We start from the raw sequence: 22,574 nt of genomic DNA on the forward strand, positions 1-22,574 counted from the left end.
CAGTGACCTGCCTTCGGTGGGTTTGACAGGATTACAGAGCAAATTACACATCTGCCCTTCAAGTTTAGCACCGGCAGAGAGCAGTCAGTCCTGAAGCAAGAAGATGCTTCAACTGGCTTTACCCTGGGAGTTGTATTTCCTCACCAAGTTGGCGTCCCAACTGCTGTACAAATCCAGCAGGCCTAGCAAGGGTGCTTGAGCTGTAGGTGGTCTCCCGTGGGCCGGGCCCCCAGGACGGCAGTGTTCTTATGACGAGGGACATGATGTCAGCTAGCACCATCTGCCCAGCCTTGGTAGCTTGGCGTGTCCACAGTGAATGCAGAGGTGCCAGGAAGCTCCTCATTTCAGAGCCCCGGTCTCCGTTCACAACACACACCATTTAATTAGTATCTGTAGAGTTGGAAGAGTTTGGCACCTCATCCTTAAAAAGCACAAATTAAAAAAAGAAAAAGCATTGCCTGCCTTTGCCCGTATGATTTTTGAAAAACAGCAAAAGTGTTCTGTGACTCATGATTTCCTGAAAACTACTCAGGCACACACACACTCTCTCCCTTCTCCCTACGCCATAGTAGCTGGCTTCATGTCGAATTACTCAGAGGTGCAGGCTGGGGCGGGCAGGCTTTCCTGGAGCCCCGACCCTGCTGAACGCTGCTGTGTCTCACCAGGCCATCCAGCTGAGCCGGGATGGGCAGTACCTGCTCACCGGAGGAGACAGCGGGGTGCTCATGGTCTGGCAGGTGTCTGACCTCAAGCAGCTGTTCGCCTATCCAGGTTGCGATGCCGGGATCCGCGCCATGGCCCTGTCTTACGACCAGAGGTAACACTGGAGTGGGGGCTATACTGGTGGCGGTAAAATCTGTCCAGGGATTTGTGTAGATGGGCTGGGCTGTGCAGGTCACCAATGCAACTGAAGAAGCCAGTGAATATTGGAATTTCCAAGAGACTTTTTAAAAAGCATGTTTTTCTTTGATGACATTGCCAATTGTGGAAAGAGGCTATGTTCTCTAGGGTTAGACAGGATTTAAGTAACAAAGGCTCCAATTATATTGCTGTAAAGTTTCTATACTCTTAAAGTACCTTTTTTCTTAAACGAAATTTCTTGTGACATGCCACCTGTTCCATAATGATTCCTTTGAGAAATCTGGCTTATTTCCTAAAACCTTCATTTTAGGGGAGATTGTCTTTATCTGACATCTTATTTCTTCTTAATATAGTCTCTCATTTTAGTTTTTAACATCTTTCTTGTGATAAAGTATACATAAAACTTACTACTTAAACTATTTTTGGTGCTGCATAATTCAGTGACATCAAGGATACTCACATTGTTGTACAACTATCACCATCATCAATTTCTAAAACTTTTTCATCATTTCATCTCAGTGTCCTTTGATATGCAAAATCCTTTAATTTTAATGAAGTCTAATTTATTTTTCCTGTTATTGCCTGTGCTTTCAGTGTTATATCCAAGATCACTGCAAAAGTCAATGTCTTGAAGTTTTTCCTCCAAATTTTCTAAGCGTTTTGTAGTTCTAACTCGTATCTCCTTTTTGATGCGTTTTTACTTTGTGTTGGTGTATATATGAAGGTGGGACTTCCTGCTTCTGCATGTGAGTGCCAGTTTTCCCAGCACTGTTTGTGGAGATGACTGTCCCTGTATGTGAGAGTTTGTACCTCGTCTCTGTGCTGTTGGTCTGCATGTCTGTCTCTAAGCCAATACCACACTGTTTTCATTACTACACCTATAATTTATAGTAAGGTTTTTTTTTTAATTTATTTTTATTGGAGGCTAATTACAATATTGTAGTGGTTTTTGCCAAACATCGACATGAATCAGCCACAGGTGTACATGTGTTCCCCATCCTGAACCCCACTCCCACCTCCCTCCCCATCCCATCCCTCTGGGTCATCCCAGTGCACCAGCCCTGAGCACCCTGCCTCATGCATCGAACCTGGACTGGCGATCTGTTTCACATATGGTAATGTACATGTTTCAATGCTGCCCTCTCAAATCATCCCACCCTCGCCTTCTCTCACAGAGTCCCAAAGACTGTTCTTTACATCTGTGTCTCTTTTGCTGTCTCATATATAGAGTCATTACCATCTTTCTAAATTCCATATATATGCATTAGTATACTGTATTGGTGTTTTTCTTTCTGATTTGTTTCACTCTGTATAATAGGCTCCAGTTTCATCCACCTCATTAGAACTGATTCAAATGCATTCTTTTTAACGGCTGAGTAATATTCCATTGTGTATATGTACCACAGCTTTCTTATCCATTCGTCAGCCAATGGACATCTAGGTTGCTTCCAGGTCCTGGCTATTATAAACGGTGCTGCGATTAACATTGGGGTACACGTGTCTCTTTCAATTCTTATAGTAAGTTTTGAAATCAGAAAGTGTGAAATGTCCAATTCTGTTGTGCTTTTTCGAGATTGTTTTGGCTGTTTGGACACCCTTGAAATTTAGATGCTTTATTTCTTTTCCTTGCCTAATTGCTTTGGCTGGGGCTTTTCATACTATATTGACTAGAAGTGGTGAAAGCAGGTATCCTTGTCTTATTCCCAGTAAGAGGGGAAAAACTTTCAGTGTTCACCAAGTATAATGTTAGTGGAAATTCTTCATAAATGCCCTTTATTGTGGTAAGGTACTTTCTATCTGGTCTTAGTTTGATTTTTATTTTTTTTAATCACGAAAGGATGTTGGATTTTGTCAAATGCCTTTTCTCACATGGGTTTTTTTGTTTTTAATTCTATTGATGTGATATATTACAATTGATTTTTGTATATCAAACAAAAATTGAAACAATCCTTATATTCCAAGAATAAATCCCACTTTCTTCATGGTGTATAATCTTTATAATACGCTACTGAATTTGGTTTGCTAGTATTTGTTAAAGATTTTTGTATAAGTATTCATAGGGATAGTAGTCTGTAATTCCGTTTCTTGTAGTGTCTGTCACTTTGATATCAGGGTGTGTCGGCCTTATTGAATGACTTAGGAAGTGTTCTCTTTAGTTTTTAAAAGTGTTTGGAGTTAATTCTTTTTTAAATGTGTGGTAGACATCTCTGGTGAAGGTCTCAGTAATAAGAGGGTTGCAATCACTGATTCAGCCTCAGTACTAGCTATGTCTGTTCTGTTCTCTTCATGATTAAATTGTGGAATCATGTGTGTTTCTAAGAACTTTTCCATTTCATCTAGATTATCCTATTTGTTGGCGTATAGATGTTCCTAGTACTCTGATAATCCTTCTATTTCTATATAATTGGTAATGTCTCCACTTCATGATTTTTCGTAATTCTTTTTTCTTCATCTAAAATTCTGTCGATTTCGTTTACCTTTCAGAGAGCCAATTTGACTTTGATTTTTCTATCTTCTATTCCCATTCTGATTTTTACTGTTTCATTCCTGACTTGGCACCTTTCTCTTGTTCTTTAAGGTGTAGAATTAGGTTACTGATTGAGATATTTCTCTTTTTTTTAGTATCTGTGTTTACAGCTATAAGTTTCCCTTTTAGCACTGGTTTTGCTGCATCCTGTAAGTTTTGGCTTGTTTTGTTTTCATTTGTCTTGGTATTTTCTAATTTCCCTAGAGACTTTTCCTTTGACCTATTGGGTCAAACTTACCAGTTTTCCTTCTGTTATTGATGTCTAGTTTAATTCTGTTGTGATTAGGAAAAATACTTTGTATGGTTGTATTTAAAGTGTTTTGTGCTCTAACATATGGCTTATCTTGGAGAATGTCCACTGTGCATACTGTGTTGGGTGAATGTTTATATATGTCTTAGGCCCAGTTGGTTTTTAGGATTGTTCAGATACTGTTGAACTTTATTTCCTTCCTTCCTTCTGGTGGTTCTACCCATTACTGAAGTTTCCAACTATTATTGTAGAACTGCTTTTCTCTTCAGTTCTGTCAGTGTTGGTTCCATACATCGAGTGTGCTGCTTGTTCATATATGTTTGCAATTACTATATACTTTTGATGAATTGACACCTTTTATCATTTCTATATAGTATCCTTCTTTGTCTCTTATAACTTAAAACCTATTTTGTCCGATATTAGTATAGCCACTGTAGCTCCGTTTTCATTATTATTTGCATAGAATATCTTTTTGCATCCCTTCAACCTGTTTGTCTTTAGATGCGTGCGTCTCTGGTACACAGCATGGAGTTTGATCACGTCTTTATTCATTTTGCCAGTCTCTCTGCCTTCTGACTGGAGAATTTAATCACCTTACACGTAAAGTAATGACTGACAGGGAAGGGCTCTCGCCATTGTATTATTTGCTTTCTACATGTCTCAGTGCTTCTCCGTCCCTCATATCCTCATTGCTGCCTTTTGTGTTTAGTTGGGTTTTGTGACACATTTTAGTCCTAGTTTTGATACGAGGCACTACTAAGGATGACCTCTAAGGACTGTCCTAACAAACCTGAGACAGAGAAGGGTCTGAGATAATAAGCAGGCGCCTGCCTCCCAGAGAGGCCCCTCTGCACTGCCTGTCTTGCTGCTCCGTCTCCCCTGCACCGCCAGCTCGGGCCGGAAGCAGACGCAGCTCCTGCGTAGAGCGAGCGTGTCAGTGAGTGGCGAACCTCAGCAAGATGGACGCAGTGTGGTGGTCCGCAGAGCACAGCCGAAATTGTGCTCAACACTGATTTCTTAGTCTTCTTTCATTTTGTACATGGCAGATACCTCTGTGATTAATCCTCACCAGCTTTGAGGTTGTCATTATTTTCATTCTGATACCTAATATACAAAATTCACTTGCCCAGCCTCCCTGCCTCAGAAGTGACTAGTGTGTTCAGGTTTGTGACTCATCCTGCACACACTGGCTGTACTTTTCAATATAAAGGCAAGCTGTGGGTTGGACCCTTGCAGAGTGACAGAGGCAGGACTCTGAGCTCACCCAAGACTGCACTTATCAGAAAACATACCACAAACCTCACAAACTGTAGGTCTGGCTGCCACCTGCTGTGTTTACCGCGTGGCTCTGGGGAGGCAGGCCTCTCTTTAGTAGCAGAGCCTGAGGAGACTGCTGGGTTTGTAATCCCCTCCTCTCTGCTCCTCCCAGGTGCGTCATTGCTGGCATGGCCTCAGGAAGCATCGTTCTGTTCTACAACGACTTCAACCGGTGGCACCACGAGTACCAAACCCGCTACTGACGGTGACGGCTGGGCTCAGCCACGCCCCCCGGGCTCAGCCACGCCCCCGGGCTCAGCCACGCCCCTCAGCCTCAGCACAGCAAGTGCCCTGAGCAGCTTTCTCGTAGAAACAGCTATCACATCCGAATGTAACTTAAATTTGCTCTAAGAAGCAAAATATTTTTTAAAGTTAATTGCTATTTTTGTAGACTTTGCTTGACTTTTTGTGGGGGAATAGCAAAGCAGAAAACTGGCTGCTGGGTTCTGTAGTTTTAAAAAATCTATATTTTTAGTCATAATGAGAAGTCTATTTTCACCAGTTACAGAAATACACAGTGGAGTGAGTAAACCCACTTATCTAGTTATATATGAAAAAACATTTCCCATTTATCTGTAATCTTGAGAATGTATGATTTTAACAAGGAGGAAATGGGTTATAATCCTGGGACGTGGGAATTTTATGCTGTATTTTGGGTTCTGTATTTTTCCAAACTGTGCTTCTTCAGCACGGAAATTTCTGGGATTTAAATAGTTGTGTTTAAATTATGGTAAATGTAATTTGAAACATCTCAATGAATTATTTCTATCAATATTATTATCTTTCAAGCATGTTTTAGACCTAGGAAATTATGGTTTGGGGAGGCTTATATTATTGTGTGGTCATCTTAAAGGACCTACTGTTCTAGCAAGTGTGAAATATTCGCAGTGTTTTCCTCATCTGTCCTCGTAGCGGATCAGAACGAAATGATGGAGATGTTCTTGGGCTCAGCACTTCTGCTTTTAAAGTAAATGCAAGTAAGTACCAAAGCTCACCCTGAGGGTTGACTGTGCCCACATACTGGGCTGAGCCCTGTGGCTACTGGGTGCTGTGTGAGGCAACCCTTGTTTTACCTTCTATTTGTTATGAAACAATCTTCCTCTTCCTTTTGATTAGCAATTTGTACTACGAAAATGTTATTTTGGTGTTGTAGAATTCTACTTTTCTAGTCGATTGCTGTGTGAAATTCTGTGAAAAATATGAGACAAGGTCTGTATTGCATAAATAAATTCTTTGTAAGTTGTGAACTGAGTTGAAACTGAAATTCCATCTCTATTTCTCTTGCAACTTACCTAAAAGGGGTGACCTCCCTTTTCGTCTGGGCTTCCCAGTTAGTGGTAAAGAACCCGCCTGCCAATGCAGGTAAGGACTACCTTTGACCCCTAGGTTGAGAAGATCCCCTGGAGGAGGGCATGGCAGCTCACGCCAATATTCTTGCCTCAAGAATGCCATGGACACATGAGCCTAGTGTGCTGGAGTCCATGGGGTCACAGAGAGTTGCACACGACTGAAGCAACTTAGCACACATGTACCTTTTTTTCTACACATTCAGCTCTTTTCTAAAAGCAAAAATTAGGAATGGAACAACTTGGTTTGACAGAAAAATAAAATGTATTTGTAATTGTTGGAAATATTTTTACTCCTTTTTTTTCTAGAACAAGTACTTTAGTCCATGTAATCATCAAAATAACACTGTGCTTATAGTTGAGAAAATTAAAGATTTAGTGACACTAATACACTTGGCTTAGATCTAGACAGCTCAGTATTAACACTAAGCCAGAATTTAAACCAAACCCTGTTTTCCCAGCACAACATGCTTATATAGGTACCTAGAACGGTGTCAGCTTCTAGCAATTCCACTTCGAATTTTGAAACAATGATAATACAGTTATTCTCAAAGAAAACATTAAACTTTGGTTCCTTCAGTTTTTAAACAATAACCAATAGGAGAGAAATTCTCTTGAATGAAAACAGGAAAAAATGGGCCTCTGGCCAGAGAGCTCCCTCTTAACTAAATGAGAACACTAGACCTTTATCTAACAAAAAAACCAAAGAATTTTATACACTGTTCTAACATCCACAGTTACAGCTGTTTTACAAACCCTTAACAAAACAACAGATGGTGAAAAGTGGGAAAGGAGAAGCACGTGTCCAAATCAAAGACTTACGTGAGTTACTGCTCAACGGATATCCTACGGTATGAACCCGTGATGTCTCACTTTGGGAGCTTTTGCAAAGTGGTGGAAGGAACAGGAATCTCTAAGTCACACACCAGGCATCTGATACTTGAGTCCATGTTAACAAGCCTGAAGCCAAGTTCATGAAGCAGCTTCCTTTCGGTGCCTAAGAAGTCAGTCAGTGCCTCCGCTGCCTCTATTGTTTTAAAACTTACAACTACAGGGAATCCACTGAAACATAATATTTAACAGCTGGCATCAACACACCACCTCAGCTGCTCCCTGCACGCACAGCTTCCACTGACCACAGATGTAGAACTTCAGCTGTGGAGGGTCAACTACATGTACTCATAAAACGAACTCAGCTGGCATCACACAGGGCTTCTGAGCAACAGAATCTGTTCAGTACAGGATATGTTAGGATCTACCCAACATTCACGTATTTATCCAATTTTCACTCCTTTAAAAAAGTTACATCTAGGTCCATCAACAGAAGAATGGATAAAGAAGATGTGGAAAGTATATACAATGGAATATTAGTCATAAAAAGGAGCAAGACTTGGTCATTTGTAGAGATGTGGGTAGACTAGAGACTGTTATACAGGATGAAATAAGTCAGGGAGAGGAAAAACAAATAGCGTATATTAACACATACATGTGGACTCTGAAAACCTGGTGGATGATCTCATATACAAAGCAGAAATTGTGACACAGACAGAGGGAACATGGAGACCAAGGGAGGAAGAGGGGGTGGGATGAATGAGGAGAGTGGGATCAGTGTGTATCAACTGTGTACATATAAACCATACTAGGTATAAACTAGACTGAGGAGAACCCCCTGTGCAGCACAGGGGCCTCACTCTGTGGTGACCTAAATGGGGAAGGAGTCCAAAAGACGGGATATACTCAAACATACAATTGATACAGTCTGCTGTACAGCAGAAACTAACACGATACTGTAAAGCAGCTATACTCCAATAAAAAAAAACTTCAAATAAATGTAAACCACTTATGAAAACAGGTCAAAACTGAGGTGCTTTGGGCTGAAACTGGATGACCCTTGGCGGCCGGGAGTCCACGCAGCAGAGAGCACGCTCGTGAACTTGCCCTGCCTCGGAAGAGTGTGGTTTTTCTCACCGATGCTGTGGATTCTGAATGAGACATTATCCATTAAGTCCCTGAAGCTCTGTAACTTAGGAGACAGCCCTCACCTCCAGGAGAAGGCATGAGGCTTGGAGCAGAGGGAACACCAGCCTGACAGGCACACCGATACGAAGTGGTGAACAATACACCCAGGAGAAGGCTGTTCCCACAGTGGACCCAGCATCCTCAGTTCAGTCGCTCAGTCGTGTCTGACTCTTTGCGACCCCATGAATCGCAGCACACCAGGCCTCCCTGTCCATCACCATCTCACGGAGTTCACTGAGACTCACGTCCGTCGAGTCAGTGATGCCATCCAGCCATCTCATCCTCTGTCGTCCCCCTTTCCTCCTGCCCCCAATCCCTCCCAGCATCAGAGTCTTTTCCAATGAGTCAATTCTTCACATGAGGTGGCCAAAGTACTGGAGTTTCAGCTTCAGCATCATTCCCTCCAAAGAACACCCAGGACTGATCTCCTTTAGAATGGACTGGTTGGATCTCCTTGCAGTCCAAGGGACTCTCAAGAGTCTTCTCCAACACCACAGTTCAAAAGCATCAATTCTTCGGCACTCAGCTTTCTTCACAGTCCAACTCTCACATCCATACATGACCACTGGAAAAACCATAGCCTTGACTAGAGGGACCTTTGTTGGCAAAGTAATGTCTCTGCTTTTCAATATGCAGTTAGTCCACTGAAAAGGAACATTCTGCCTTGAAACGTCCCCATCCTTCAGTTCTGCTTGTTGGCATGCGGGATGGCCCCCTCCCTGGGAACCACGGGAAGCAGGACCCGAGGCTGGGCGTTTCCTACCCAGGCTGCCCACTCCTATTCAACAGGGAGAACGGAGCCTGCCAGGGGCCTGCCCATACCCGAGGCTGTGTGTCCACCCCCCAACCTCCTCCACTGTCAGAGGGGCAGTGACATGGCAGAGGTTGCAGGGTTCAAGTTGGCAGATGGCCAGGGAATCTAGACAGTCAGACCACACGTCCACCTTGCACCCTTTTCCACAAATATGACTGAATTTAAAGGGCTTCCCTGGTGCCCCAGTGGTTAAGATCCCACGCTTCCAATGCAGGGGGCCCAGTTCAATCCCTGGTCAGGGAACTAGATCCCACATGCTGAAACTAAGACCCAGCCCAGTCAAATAAATGAAAGAATATTTTTTTTAAAATAAATGTCACACATTTTAGATCCACCCGGACAGGACTTTGACAGGAGTTTCACTGGGGACCTTTGATATGTCTTTCCCAGAGAGGACTGAGAGCTCTGACCCGGTTTGGTCTCCTTCCTGCATCAGCCCCGCCTGCTCCTGCACTGCAGCCCCAAGGTTCCTCCACAGCCCCGTGTCCGTACACTGCGGGGAGGGGCCCACGCTGAGCGTGGTGGACAGGCACTGCCACTCTCTGCCGTCACTGGGTGACAGAGGAACGGCCAGCCTCACAGCCCCATGTCAGCACATGGCATCACATTAGGCCAGAGCACGTTCCCAGCCACACTTGGGGAACACATGAAGGTCAGTATCTGCACACACCTCGCATACCACCATACACCAGGGCTTCCACCTGGCTATTTCTGCCCCATCACAGAGGGACAAAAGAGGAGAGTGATCAGCCTTGCTGCCTCTCTTTTTTGTAACATAAATGACGTTAATCCTGTAGGCATTGCAACTTGTCACTGCAAGGGAGAATCAAGGAAGATGGAAAAGACCATAAAATAGCAAATCAAAAACATTCTGTGTCTTCTATTTCCTCTCAGATGAGTGGGGGCAACATCTTTTGGCTCTTTCTTTTCAATAGACCTGAAAAGTAGAGTCCGTGATGAAAAGTAGAGTCCTGGGTGTCCCAATCACAGGATCACGACATAAAAGCCCAAGGCTACGATGAATGGCACCGACACGTGACTCCCTGCCCTGCAGTTCGGAGCCAGCAATGCAGACTGCTCAATCAGGGCGCACACATCCTTCTCTCGCATGAACAGGGTGGGCTGACCTGCAGGCCAGGGGCGCAGGCCGCCTACAAGTGTTCCTCTGAGTCCCGGGACCTCAGCCATCAGGTGTCAGAAGCATGCAATGAGTTCTTTTCCTGTCGCAAGTCCAGGAGTGAGTTTCCTCGCCAAACCAGCCGGCTGCGCTGCAGCTTCAGACTTGGATCAACTGAGGCTCCCCAGCCTTGATCTCGGGCAGGTGCCCGGCCTCTGAGGCAGGTGACTCAGACTCCAGCTGAAACCCTCCTGACCGCACCGAGGCCATGCTGCCAGCTCTGCCCAAAGAGAAGGAGGCTTCTGTGTGGTCTCTATACCAAATACCCTTTCCTTCCCCTCAGCTGCCTGACGATGGCAACATATTCCCACTGAATTCAAGGCTGTGGATTTTATCATGAAGTAGCCTCCTGAAATTCACTGGCCGGGACTCACCAGAGCTGCACACATCAGCTTCCCTGATCTAACAGACCACACCTGCTGTGGCCTGATCACTTCTTGCGTGCTTACTCACTCGCTTCACTTGTGTCTGACTCTGCGACCCCATGGACTGACTGCAGCCCACCAGGCTCCTCTGTCCATGGGAATTCTCCAGGAGACATTACTGGAGTGGGTTGCTGTGCCCTCCTCCAGGGGATCTTAGCTGCCTAGATTTTCCACCACTTTGTCAGGGGTCTCCCCCAGCCTGTCCCACCTCTGCCTCAGGATACAGACGCTCCCCCTTAAGCATCCCTGACCACCTGGAGGGGCAGGGCACCTGCTCTGGGCCCTGGGAACCCATTCGGATGGGTTCTCCATCTGTTGAACAGCGAAGTGAGTGTCTCTCTCAGGGCTGTGATGTGGCTCAAACAACACAGGATGAGGTACTCTGTAAACTAGGAACTGTTATCACTTCAGTACAGTCCAGTCACTCAGTCGTGTCCGACTCTTTGCCACCCCATGAATCACAGCACACCAGGCCTCCCTGTCCATCACCAACTCCCGGAGTCCACTCAGACTCATGTCCATCGAGTCAGTGATGCCATCCAGCCATCTCATCCTCTGTCATCCCCTTCTCCTCCTGCCCCCAATCCCTCCCAGCATCAGGGTCTTTGCCAATGAGTCAACTCTTCGCATGAGGTGGCCAAAGTACTGGAGTTTCAGCTTTAGCATCATTCCTTCCAAAGAAATCCCAGGGCTGATCTCCTTCAGAATGGACTGGTTGGATCTCCTTGCAGTCCAAGGGACTCTCAAGAGTCTTCTCCAACACCACAGTTCAAAAGCATCAATTCTTCGGCGCTCAGCCTTCTTCACAGTCCAACTCTCACATCCATACATGACCACTGGAAAAACCATAGCCTTGACTAGAGGGACCTTTGTTGGCAAAGTAATGTCTCTGCTTTTCAATATGCTATCTAGGTTGGTCATAACTTTCTTCCAAGGAGTAAGCGTCTTTTAATTTCATGGCTGTAGTCCCAATTTGCAGTGATTTTGGAGCCCCCAAAAATAAAGTCTGACACTGTTTCCACTTACACCTAGGCATTTCCCAGAACTAACCACTCGCCCCAAGAAAGCAGCCAACCCTTTCACTGGCCTGCTCCTCCAACGCTGCGCTCATACCTGACCCTCCAGGCCTCCAGCCCACTGACCCGGGCCGCACCCCGAGCACCCCAGAGACGCCTGCACCCCGTGCCGCTCTCGGCGAAGGAACACAGCCAGCAGAGGGCCCTCTGGCTCGTCGTAGCCAACACCTGGCCGCCTTGCCACCAGCCCTTGGCTGCCAGTGCTTTAAACCTCTGCCACCTGTCTGCCTTCTTTGCAGCAGTGGTTGCTTCCCCGGCACCACACACCCAGCACGGAGCCTTGCCCGAGACCCGCACAGGCTTCTCAGGACGCGGCTCACGCAGACGGTGACGTGGCTCTGTCGGCGCCAGACAACCTGGTGCTCGCTGTGCTTCTCTCCGCCCGGGTTTCTCCCGAGCGGCAGTGACCGCCAAGGCTTTGGCGACTGACTCTACAGGATATTCACGCTCCGATTTCACACCTCAGGTTTGGATCAGTACCCTCACCTGCTGAGGTCACCTGAAATCAATCCATCCCGTTTAAAACAGCGGAGAAGCCCACCCACTTATCTTGGACAAAGGAGACGAGAATATAAGGTGGAGAAAGGACAGCCTCTTCAATAAGTGGTGCTGGGAAAACAGGACCGCTCCATGGAAGAGAATGAAATTAGAACACTTCCTAACACCACACACAAAAACAAACAAAGTGGATTAAAGACCTAAATGTAAGGCCACACACTATAGAAACTCCTACAGGAAACAAAGGCAGAACACTCTTCAACATAAATTGCAGCAAGATCCTTTTTGACCCACCTCCTCAAGTAATGAAAATAAAAACAAAAATAAACAAATGGGATGTAATTTAACCTAAGAACTTTTACACAGCAAAGGAACCATAAACAAGACAAAAAGAAAACCCTCATAATGGGAGAAAATATTTGCCAATGAAGTAACTGACAAAGTTAACCCCCTAAATATACAAGCACCTCAATATCAAAACAGACACACACACACAACCCAATCAAAAAATGGGCAGAAGACCTAAATAGAAATTTCTCCAGAGTACATACAGATGGCTAAGAAACACACGGGAAAATGCTCAATACCACTAATTGTTAGAGAAATGCAAATCAAAACTACAATGAGGTATCACTTCACAGCAGTCAGAATGGCCATCTCTAGGATGTGGAAAAAGGGAACCCTCTTGCACAGTTGGTAAAAATGTATATTGATACAGCCGCTATGGAGAACAGTATGGAGGTCCCTTAAAAAACTAAAAATAGAACCAGAAATCCCACTACTGGGCATAAATCCTGAGAAAACCACAATTCACAAAGAATCGGGTACCCCAATATTCACTGCAGCACTTCACAACAGTGAGGCCAGGGAAGCAACCGAGAACAGATAAACGGATGAAGAAGATGTGGCGCTTATATACAGTGGACTATTACTCAGCCATAGAAAGTAATAAAATTGAGTAATTGCAGTGATGTGGATGGACCTAGAGAGTCCTACATAGTGAAGTCAGTCAGAAAGAGAAAAGCAAATATATATTAAGCATATATATGGAATCAAGAAAAATGGTGCAAACTAACCTATCTGCAGGACAGAAATGGAGACGCAGATGCAGAGAGTGGACGCGTGGGCACCGGCAGGAGGAAGCGGGGGCTGGGGTGATTTGAGAGGGCAGCGCTGACGCATGCGCACTGCCACGTGTAACACGGCCAGCGGCGGGAAGCCCGCACAGCACGGGGGGCTCAGTGCGGCGTCCGAGCTGACCCGGAGGGAGGGGGCTCCCGTCTGCCTACAACAGCCGGCTCATCTCAGCGCACAGCAGAAACTGAACAAGGTTGTAAAGGAACTATACTCCAATAAGCACATTTAGAACAGTGAATAAGGAGTCTCTCCATTGTTGTTCACATCGCATGCAAAACTGAACAGGAAAACCGAGCGCCCAGGCTTTCTTTAGAGCCACACTGTCCAGTGTGGCAGGTGGGGGGCACGAGGCTGTTAAATGTTTGAAACGTGTGTGGTCCAGCCTGGGATGTGCTGTCCGTGTCAGTACACACCAGGCGTCAAAGACTTAGTACAAAGAAATAAGGGAAAACATCCCAATGACTTGCTGTTGATTATATGTTGAAATAATACTTTGGATATATTTAGATATATTTGGCTAAATAAACTATGCTATAAAATTTATTTCACCTGTTCCTTTTTTTTTTAATGTGGTATCAGATAAATGATGTGGCTTACACTGTATTTCCACTGGATGGCCAACTGCTCTGGAGGCCCTCATCCGGGACAGCATCACTGCCCAACGCTCTCTCTCCCAGTGTGGTTTATCTGTTTGGGTCTGTTCTCAGTGTCTCCTGATCCTCATTTCACAGTCTCATTCATGCAGGAATTCTGGGGGCAGTGATGCCAAATGCTTCCAATCCGTATATTCCATATACTTTCATCCCACGGCACCCTTTCTGAGCAAAGGAAAGTGCTCATTGCTTGGGCCTGTCTCTTGGCAACCCCATGGACTGTAGCCTGCCAATCTTCTCTGTCCATAGAATTCTCCAAGCAAGACGACTGGAGGGAGTTGCCATTCCCTTCTCCAGGGGATCTTCCTGACTCAAGAGGAGAGGCAGACTCAGGCTTACCCATGGCTGAGCCCAGCAGGCACCTCCCAGTGATGTCAGCAGGTCACCGCTTCCCTCGCTTTACCTTCTGTAGCCAAGATCCGCCTGCTGGAATAAGGGACTGACTATAACCCAAGCCCATGCCTCTCTCACTGTGCAGGAGCGGAGGAACCCAACAGTTGGGCAGCTGCATTTAGTTTGGATCCTGAGACCAGCACAACGTCTCAGTCAATGTCTGCTGAATGTGCGGGCAAAGGAACAACCTGCTGGTGCTGGCGGAGCCCTTCCTTGGCTACTGGCGCCCAGGCCTCCACTTATAACTTCGAGCTCTGTCTCCTGCCAGGTCTGTGACCCTAGTGTGTCACCCATTCTAGGCTGGTCCCTTTACCACCACTCACCGCTCTGGGTGTTTGTGGGATGAAGTTATTTACTGAAGAGCTGCTCAGTCACCACGAGGCCATGCCACCACCCTGGACTCAGGCAACTCCTGTCCCCAGGCGATCGAGTGTGGCACAGAGTGTGGGAGCACGTGCTGGACAGAGGGGCTCGTCCTCTCACCTGCGACTGGCACTGCCCTGGCCACTTACTTTAAGTCTTTGGCAAATGTCTTTGAACCTCGCAGTTCAAGCAGTGGGGTCCAGTTTCTGGCACTAACAGCCTCGCTCTGTCATTCCTCCATTTTCATTTTTCTCCTCTGTTACATTAGCGCTTCGCGTCCATTCCATACTCACCCAGTTGTGTGTGACTCTCTCCCGCCCCATGGGCTGTGGCCCACCAGGCTCTTCTATCCATGGGACTTTTCAGGCAAGAATACTGGAGTGGATTGCCATTTCCAACTCCAGGCAAGCTTCCCAACCCAAGGATTGAACCTGTGTCTCCCGCATTGACAGGCAGAGTCTTTACCACCTGGGAACTCCCTCTTCACTTTCATTAACATTATTCTATTAGAAGCTGTAAAAAAAAAAAAAAAAAATCTTGCTCTTTAACTAGTGAGGAAAGCAACAGAATGTTCTGGACCTGCCCATCACCACCCTCCTCTTGAAGCCTGCATCCCCTGACGCCCGTCTGCATTCTGTCACCCGCCTCTGGTTTGGCTCAGCCCAGGGAGGAATCATCACACAGCAATGGGGACAAAGAGATCCAAAGCTGAAGAGATGACTTCAAGCCGTGGAGCTGTACGGACTTGAGAAGCTGGGGACAGAGCAGTTCCAGGCTAAGCCCAAGCAAGCAGTTGTTATCACAGAACAGAAATCAAGGGCCAAAATACACTGAAAAAAGCAGAGACAAGTGATGGCACAGTCTCTGAAAGAGACAGAAACAGAGAAACAACAATGGCGGCCCCGACTCCCCGTTTCCTGGAAGCCTGACCTTCCGATCCCTGGTTCCATCAGAGTCCTGTGTTGTACACCAATAATCCCTGTCGGCTTTGGAGCCTTGGCTGTGTGTTTTTGCACCTGTGATCAAATATACCTGCATCCAGGGCACCTCCATGTGTTCTTCCCGAGCACCTCTCCTCCCAGTCATGCCCCCAACACAAAAGCAAACGTTGGAACCTTCCAGAACCCGGCCCTGGCGGGCGTCACTTTAACCACACACTGCAATGCAAACAAACAGCCACACAGGAACCTCTGGCCACCCTGACTACTTCTCGAGAAGGAAGAGTTTATTGGATACACTTGTAGGGGGCAAAAGTCTAACAGTGAGAAGGAACTACAGGCTCACCCCTTTAGAAGGTGAGCAGGGAAAACAAATACACTGATTATGTACAATCATTAAAAACAGCAGGGTGGTGGAAAAAAGGAAAAACTGCCAGCAGCCTTCCAGAAGGTTAGTAACAGAGGACGTCTGCAGGCACCTTCCTGCCCAGTCCCAACCGGGCCCGCGCGTCCTGGGGTTGTCCCCGCCGCCGATGAGAAGCGGATGGAACAGGGAGACTGGGGGGCTCCGAGGGGCTCACGTCGGTCCTGCTGTGCCCGCAGTGGGACCTGGAGAAGGAAGCCCCGCCGGCGCACAGGCACCTGCCTCTCCTCGAAAATCCCCAAGGACAACGTCCCGGGCATCTCCCGATACAGACGTGGGAAGAGCTGAGGAAATGCACGTCGTGGAGGAAGCAGCGGCCTTTCCGGGGGCCTATGCCCAAGTCCAGACCCGGGGTCCTCTGACGTGAGCCCCGCGCCCCGCACCTGCGAGACCCCGAAATGGGCTGAGCGCTGGGACCAGGGGGTCCACCGGGGGCCCAGGACTTCCGCTGGAAGCCAGCCCCCAAGCCCCGGCATCAGAGGAAGGGTGCCCACGAAGGGTCAGATACAGTTCTGAGCTGTTTTAAAGAGAGAGAAAAAGGAGCCCTCCGAGTTTTCTTAGAGACCTTGGTTCAGCCGAAGCGTTTCTATAAAAATGCGCTGGATGCCGGATCGAAGTTGCACAGCCTTCCTGGCGATGCCGTCCAACGTCCACTGAACTGAAAAGGCGGAACATTTAAAGCCGCCGCTCCGAGGACCGTCCCCGAAGCCGACGCTTAACGGGCCCCTCCAGGCCCCGGAGGCGCCCGGCCGGGCGTCGGCGTGCGGAGCTGCGCCGGGCAGCGGGTCAGTCGCGGTGGCGGCGCCACGTCCCCGCCCGCTCGCTGCCCGGGGCCGGGGCGGGAGGGCCGGGCTGCGGGGGCGGCTCCGGGGGCGCGGCGGGCGCCGGGGCGGCGGGCTCCAGGCCGGGCCGGCCGCCCTCGGCGCCAAGCTTGCTGCCGAAGATCTGGCCCTCCTTATCTAGAGCCGTGTTCTGGGGAGAGAGCAGGAGACGAAGACTCGTGAGCCCGCCGCCTGAGCCTGGCACCGCGAGCGAGCAGGGCACGCCGAGCATGCAGGGCGGGAGCAGGAGAGGAGAAGTAACGCCCGCGGCCCAACGGCGCCCCCCGGTCGGCCCAGTAGTCCCGCCATCCCTCACCGCGGCCTCTGCTCCTACGACCCGGCCGGAGCCTCTGGGATCTGAGCCCAGAAGCGTCCTGGACAAGAAGCAAACCACAGGGGAATGCAAGGCACCTGACTGCTGACTTCTCTAAAGAAGGTTCCTCATCTGGAGATTGGAAAGATTAAGTCATGTCACCCATAATAACTAACCCCCGCCCCGCCCCGAAACCACCGCCGCACTGGCGACCGGTAATCTATGAAAAGCCTGGGAATGTGGGGTGTAACAACATCACCCATCTTTCCACCCTCCAGCATCTCCTCCCTGGCCTTCTCTTCCTGTGGGGTGTCTTCACACCCCCAAGGGTTGTGACCAGCTCCCCCTGGTGGCTCAGACGGTTAAAAAAAAAAAATCTGCCTGTAATGCAGGAGACCAGGGTTCAATCCCTGGGTAGGGAAGATCCCCAGGAGAAGGGCATTGCAACCCACTCCAGTGTTATTGCCTGGAGAATTCCATGGACGGAGGAGCCTACTGGGCGACAGTCCATGGGATCACGAAGAGTAGGAAATGACTGAGCGACTAACACTCTCACTTTCCCCTGCTCCAGGGGCACAGATGTCCCCTTGCTCTCTGACGCTAGCCTGGAGCTGGGAACTGGCCTGCCTGCCTCCTCCTCCGTCCGGTAGGACTGCTGCTCGGCCAGGGAGGCCAGGCCAGGCGCCCTCTCATCGGGTTTTCCAAACGCGGGGCTCTGTCAGTTCTCAGCACCTTTAGCTGTTTAGCTGAAAGGCATGTAGACCAGAAGTCCTTTTCTTGTCGTCTAACCACTTTGATGGGGAACGGAACCATCCGGTTCTTCCAGGACTCCAGGAGCGGAAAAAAGTGCCTGGAGAAAATGCGAACAAATGGGGCTTCCTAGGCCTTGGGCGGCTGCCTGCGGGGCCCTTGGGGCAGACTGGAAGACAGGTGTTCTCCACAGGCCCTTCCTGAACATCAGTGATTGCCAAGGGCACTTTCCGTTTCCTGAAGAAGAGGTAACTGGGGAAAAGCCAAATCAGAAACTCAGCTCTGCGCCTCAACAAGCTTCGGAGCGCCGAGTGTGAGCAGAGGCCAGACCACCCCTCAGGGAAAACACGGAACTCGCAGAGAGGCTTCTTCCGCCGTTTTCCACCCAAAAGCCTCCCCTGGGCCGAAGACACCAACATCCCCACGGTTATTTCTCCTCTTCTCTTCCCGACGAGAACATGAACGTGTGCAGCGGGAGGAAGCAGAGCGGTGCGGTTAGTACATACCGTCGCCTTGGGCCTAGCCAGAGGGAAGCAATGCAGGCGGCGGGAGAGGCGAGAGGAGCGGGAGAGAAGCGGGGACAGAAACTGGACTTACTTTCAACAGAAGCAACACAGTCGGAACAGTTTTGTCTAACTTAAATTAAGCCCCGATCCTTCCCAGCGTCCCCCTGAAAGGAGCACAGTCCCCCGAGTGAGGAAGCACTACTTTTGAATCCATCCTTTCTCAAGCCAGCTACGAGGCTACAAAATGCAGCCACCAGGGGTTTCTTATCACTAATTCCCTTTTCCACCACGAGATGGCCTCTCCTGGGCGAGGCCCGAGCCCGCTCTGCAGGTGCAGGGCCTTTCCTTAAGCCTCTCAGGACAAGTCAGGGCGAATACAAGAGCAATCGGAACCCGCAGGCCCAACTTAAACCAAAACCCTACCCTCTAGCATTCTCCTATCCCAAAGCCTAGCTGACTGCACACTGTTTTACGGAGGACAGTGCCTCCTTGCAAACGCACTTGCAGAAAGAACCAAAGCCTTCGCAAAGGCGCCCATCTTAACGCTGTAGTCCACTAAAAGATACACATTTGCACCTCAGTGAAAGACAACCTTTAGCAGGAGGGTGACTGGGGTCCTCCGCCCGTGCCCTCACCAGCTTTTGGTCTGGGAAGCAAGGTGTATGTGGCAAGCTGAAGAGTTCTAAGGAAAGTTTTCACGGGTGTGTTTGGCCAAAATGGGTGCCAGTAGGTACAGGAGACCCGCACCCGTGAGAAGCCGAGAGCTGGACGCTGTTGTCAGAGTCTGAGAGAAGCATGCAGACAAGAGGGGCTGAGAATTAGAGGCCGCTCTGAGGAAGCACAGCACGTGAATACCAGAACGCTGCTCCGGGGTCCCCAGAGTCTCAGCGGGGTACACAGTGAAACTCTGAAGTGCCTCTCAAACTGTCAAGTCAAACTGTCAAACAAAACGCAGACACAGCATCAGCTTCACTTGCTCACCGTTACCTACCATTCCTGTCCTACCGTTTCCTCACCGGAGCCCCAGGCTCCCATTCTGGGGGTTCTAGGAGAACCAAACCCAACCAGAGGGTCCCGCCTCAGGACACTGATACACTGTCTGTATCAGCAGGAAACCACCTGAGCCTTACATGCCCAGATATGAGAACAGGTACATACCAGAAGAGCTGTGTGTGAATCAGGATTTTTAAGAAAACATTTGAAACTGTTCCCAAGGGCAGGACACACAGACACACAGTAATGGTGAAGGTGGTGAAGGTGGTGGTGGTCAGGGGCGGGGGTGGGGCAGATGACTGATGACTCAGAAGCGTTGCAAGCTGCCCGGACACAACCATGCCCGGCCAGGCCTCTGTCGGGTGAGGATGGATGCCCTCCCCGTGGAGGCCCACATGGGACAAGCCAGATTCCCAGGCTGGCTTTCTGGCCGTGGAGAACCGGTCCCTCTGGAGACAAGTGTTCCTGGCTCCCCCATGGGTTTTGGATGTCATGGGTCAGCCAGCACCTCCCCAGAGCTAAGGAGCTGCAGAGTTATGTGGGGACCGGGGGGTGAGATGGAGCCCCGCCAACATGCCCGACAAGACACTTAATACACACGTGAACACACAATGCTCACAATCACTGCTAGACTCACAAATAATAAAGCAGTGTTCATTCAAGCAAACGTCCTGTTAAAGGTCAGGAGTTTGATACTGAATGCTTGAACTTCATCAGCAAATGGAAAAAAGCCATTTGTAAACCCCAAGACATAGGTTCTGAGAGGGCCTGGATTATCCTCATCCAGAACAGAGCCTGTACTGGGCCAAAAGGCAAAGGGGCCAATCGTTCCAGACCTTGGTGGGCCACAGGCCCCGCGTCTGGGCCGTGAGTCAACAGGTGACCCAGGGGGGAAGCTCTCATGAGCTCTGGGTGAATCCTATAAAGCTTCTTCCTCTAGGAGACCAGGAAGCTTAATTCACGTGTGGTTATTAAAGTGTGCTAACTCATAAGGTTTTTTATTACATGGTGAGTGTGGCAATTTTTGATGCTTCAGGTTTTTCTAGATTTCCCCAGGAGCTGCCTGGCAGCATGGCTGGCGGCAGGGCTGTGACTCGAGCCCAGGCAGCAATGACTCACTGAGAAGGTTCTCCTGCCGTGGCTCGGGCAGGGCGGCTCTCCTCGCAGGGTCTCAGCTGCCCCTCTGTGACAGCTCCCACTGCCTCAGGCTTTTGGCAGGACACTACTGAGATCCCGGGAAAACCACAGCTCAAGAGGCCTTCCCGCTCGTCTGACTCAGAGCTGCCGGGGGGCCTGCAGCCTGGCAGGGGAGGAGGAAAGGGGTCCCCAGGATGGAGAACGGGTCCCCCACCCCGGGACAGAGCAGTGGGCTTCCCCCCGGCTCCCACCTGTACCCAGGCCTCCAAGGGAAGGATCAGACGTGCAACGAGCTGTGAGAGTAAGTGACTGTTCCCTCCCATTCGGGGAGGAAATCAGCCTTTCCAGAGGGGGAGGTCCGTCCTGAGGCCAGAGTGATGGAGCGGAGGGATGGCCGGCCCGTCACCCGCTGTCCGGCTGTGGGTCCCCACCTCCAGAGAAAGCCTGCCTCTCCCCGGGAAGGCAGCCCCTGCTGCTCCCTGGTCCTATGAGCAGTGGGGGCAGCAGGGGGCCCCACGGGGGCCAGCTTCACGGCTCACAGGAGCGAGGACCCGGGTCTGGACAGCTGGTGGGAGGGCTGCTGGCCACACTTCTGACTCACTTTTATCTTTTCTGCCATCTTCTCCAGCTCCCTGACCCACTTTCACGTTACTTCACGTACTTTAATGCGGTTTTCCATTTGCTGTGTTTATGGATTTAGGTAAGCTGCCTCAAAAACATTTTAGAAGGAAGATCTGACAAAATATGGGGATCTGTGTTACTAACTTCTCATTAAATTTTACCAACCCTGAAAAACCCAGTTTTTTTTTTCATTCTTCTGAACTTTTAAAAATCACAAAATACTCATTTTTTAAAAAGTGGAATTTGCTTAACTCTAGCCATTTCTTATCCCCAGTCCCAAAGAACCATTCACAGCTCAAATAATCTATTTGTGAAGCCCTGAGTAGTCAGGGAGTCGTTGCCTTTGGCTGCAAGTCCCGCCTGGCTGGGGAGCCCTCTCTAGGGGGGAAAGCAGAGCTGGGACAGACGCCACAGCCCAGGGCCCACGGAGCCCAGAAGAGGAGGGGACCCGGGCCCAGGGCCCTGCAGTCTGGCCTGGCTGGAACCTGCACACCCTCTGATCCCAGGACCCGCAGACTGGGAGCTGGCCACACGGTGCCCTTCACATGCCAGGCCATTCTTGTCGTGGAGGGAGGAGCCGGAAGGCACCAGGGCCATGAGAGGGGAGCACGGGGCCACTGACTCTGCAGGGTTCACCGTCAGCTGAGCAGTCAGGCCGCACCTGCAGCTGCCCAAGGGCGGCCACACGCCCTACTTACCATGATAACGGAGACCCCGGTGGTCGTGCTGTTCTGTTTGGGGAGCGCGTTATTAAAGTGCTGTTTGAGTTTACCTGTTACTTCAGCTTGCATATTATTCTCCTGGGAGGCGTCATCCTACAGAAAAGAATCAAAGACACAGATTTTGAGTCTCGGGTCCATGCTGTCTCCTCCTCAGCAGTCACACACCATCCATCGCTCCCACCGTCTCCTCCTACTGGGCCGTCTGAGCCGTGAGATCAGGGGAACCATGTAAGTCAAGTAACTGAAAATAACGCCTGCTATTGGGCGGTCCCCTACCCCCAGAAGGACCCTCTGCCATGCACCTCCCTCCTGAGGTCTGGAGTGGGCTGAGGAGAGGGCAGAAGGACCTTCTGCAGGGCTCAGAGACCGTCCTCCATAGCACAAATGCCATCTAATTTAGTACAGGTCCTGCCCATGGAAACATAAAAATTATCATTTTAGTCCAGAATGCAGGTAGTGTCTAGTCTTTATCACTCAATAAAAAAATGTGGCC

At 49.2% G+C, this 22,574-nt stretch overlaps 2 protein-coding genes across 17 annotated transcripts in view; one reads left to right on the forward strand and one right to left on the reverse strand.

Moving 5' to 3' along the window:
- The window catches only part of LRBA (LPS responsive beige-like anchor protein), a 757,794-nt gene extending 751,592 nt beyond the window's left edge, over positions 1-6,202 (forward strand). For all 8 annotated transcript variants that reach the window (XM_070770117.1, XM_070770116.1, XM_070770115.1 and 5 more), the window contains 2 exons: positions 666-817; positions 5,068-6,202. In XM_070770117.1, coding sequence (XP_070626218.1) covers positions 666-817; positions 5,068-5,158 — 243 coding nt within the window. In that variant the 3' untranslated portion in view covers positions 5,159-6,202. The remainder of the gene's footprint in view (positions 1-665; positions 818-5,067) is intronic.
- Positions 1-22,574, reverse strand: part of DCLK2 (doublecortin like kinase 2) — a 228,084-nt gene that overhangs the window by 22,047 nt on the left and 183,463 nt on the right. For 4 of the 9 annotated variants that reach the window (XM_070770124.1, XM_070770126.1, XM_070770125.1 and 1 more), the window contains 2 exons: positions 22,058-22,174; positions 16,061-17,190 (listed from right to left, as the gene is read on the reverse strand). In XM_070770124.1, the coding sequence (XP_070626225.1) occupies positions 17,005-17,190; positions 22,058-22,174 (303 nt within the window). In that variant the 3' untranslated portion in view covers positions 16,061-17,004. The other 5 variants (XR_011561285.1, XR_011561284.1, XR_011561283.1 and 2 more) reach the window with 4 other exon arrangements.

Source organism: Bos indicus, chromosome 17 (genome assembly GCF_029378745.1).
Source record: "Bos indicus isolate NIAB-ARS_2022 breed Sahiwal x Tharparkar chromosome 17, NIAB-ARS_B.indTharparkar_mat_pri_1.0, whole genome shotgun sequence".
NCBI lineage: Eukaryota > Metazoa > Chordata > Mammalia > Artiodactyla > Bovidae > Bos > Bos indicus.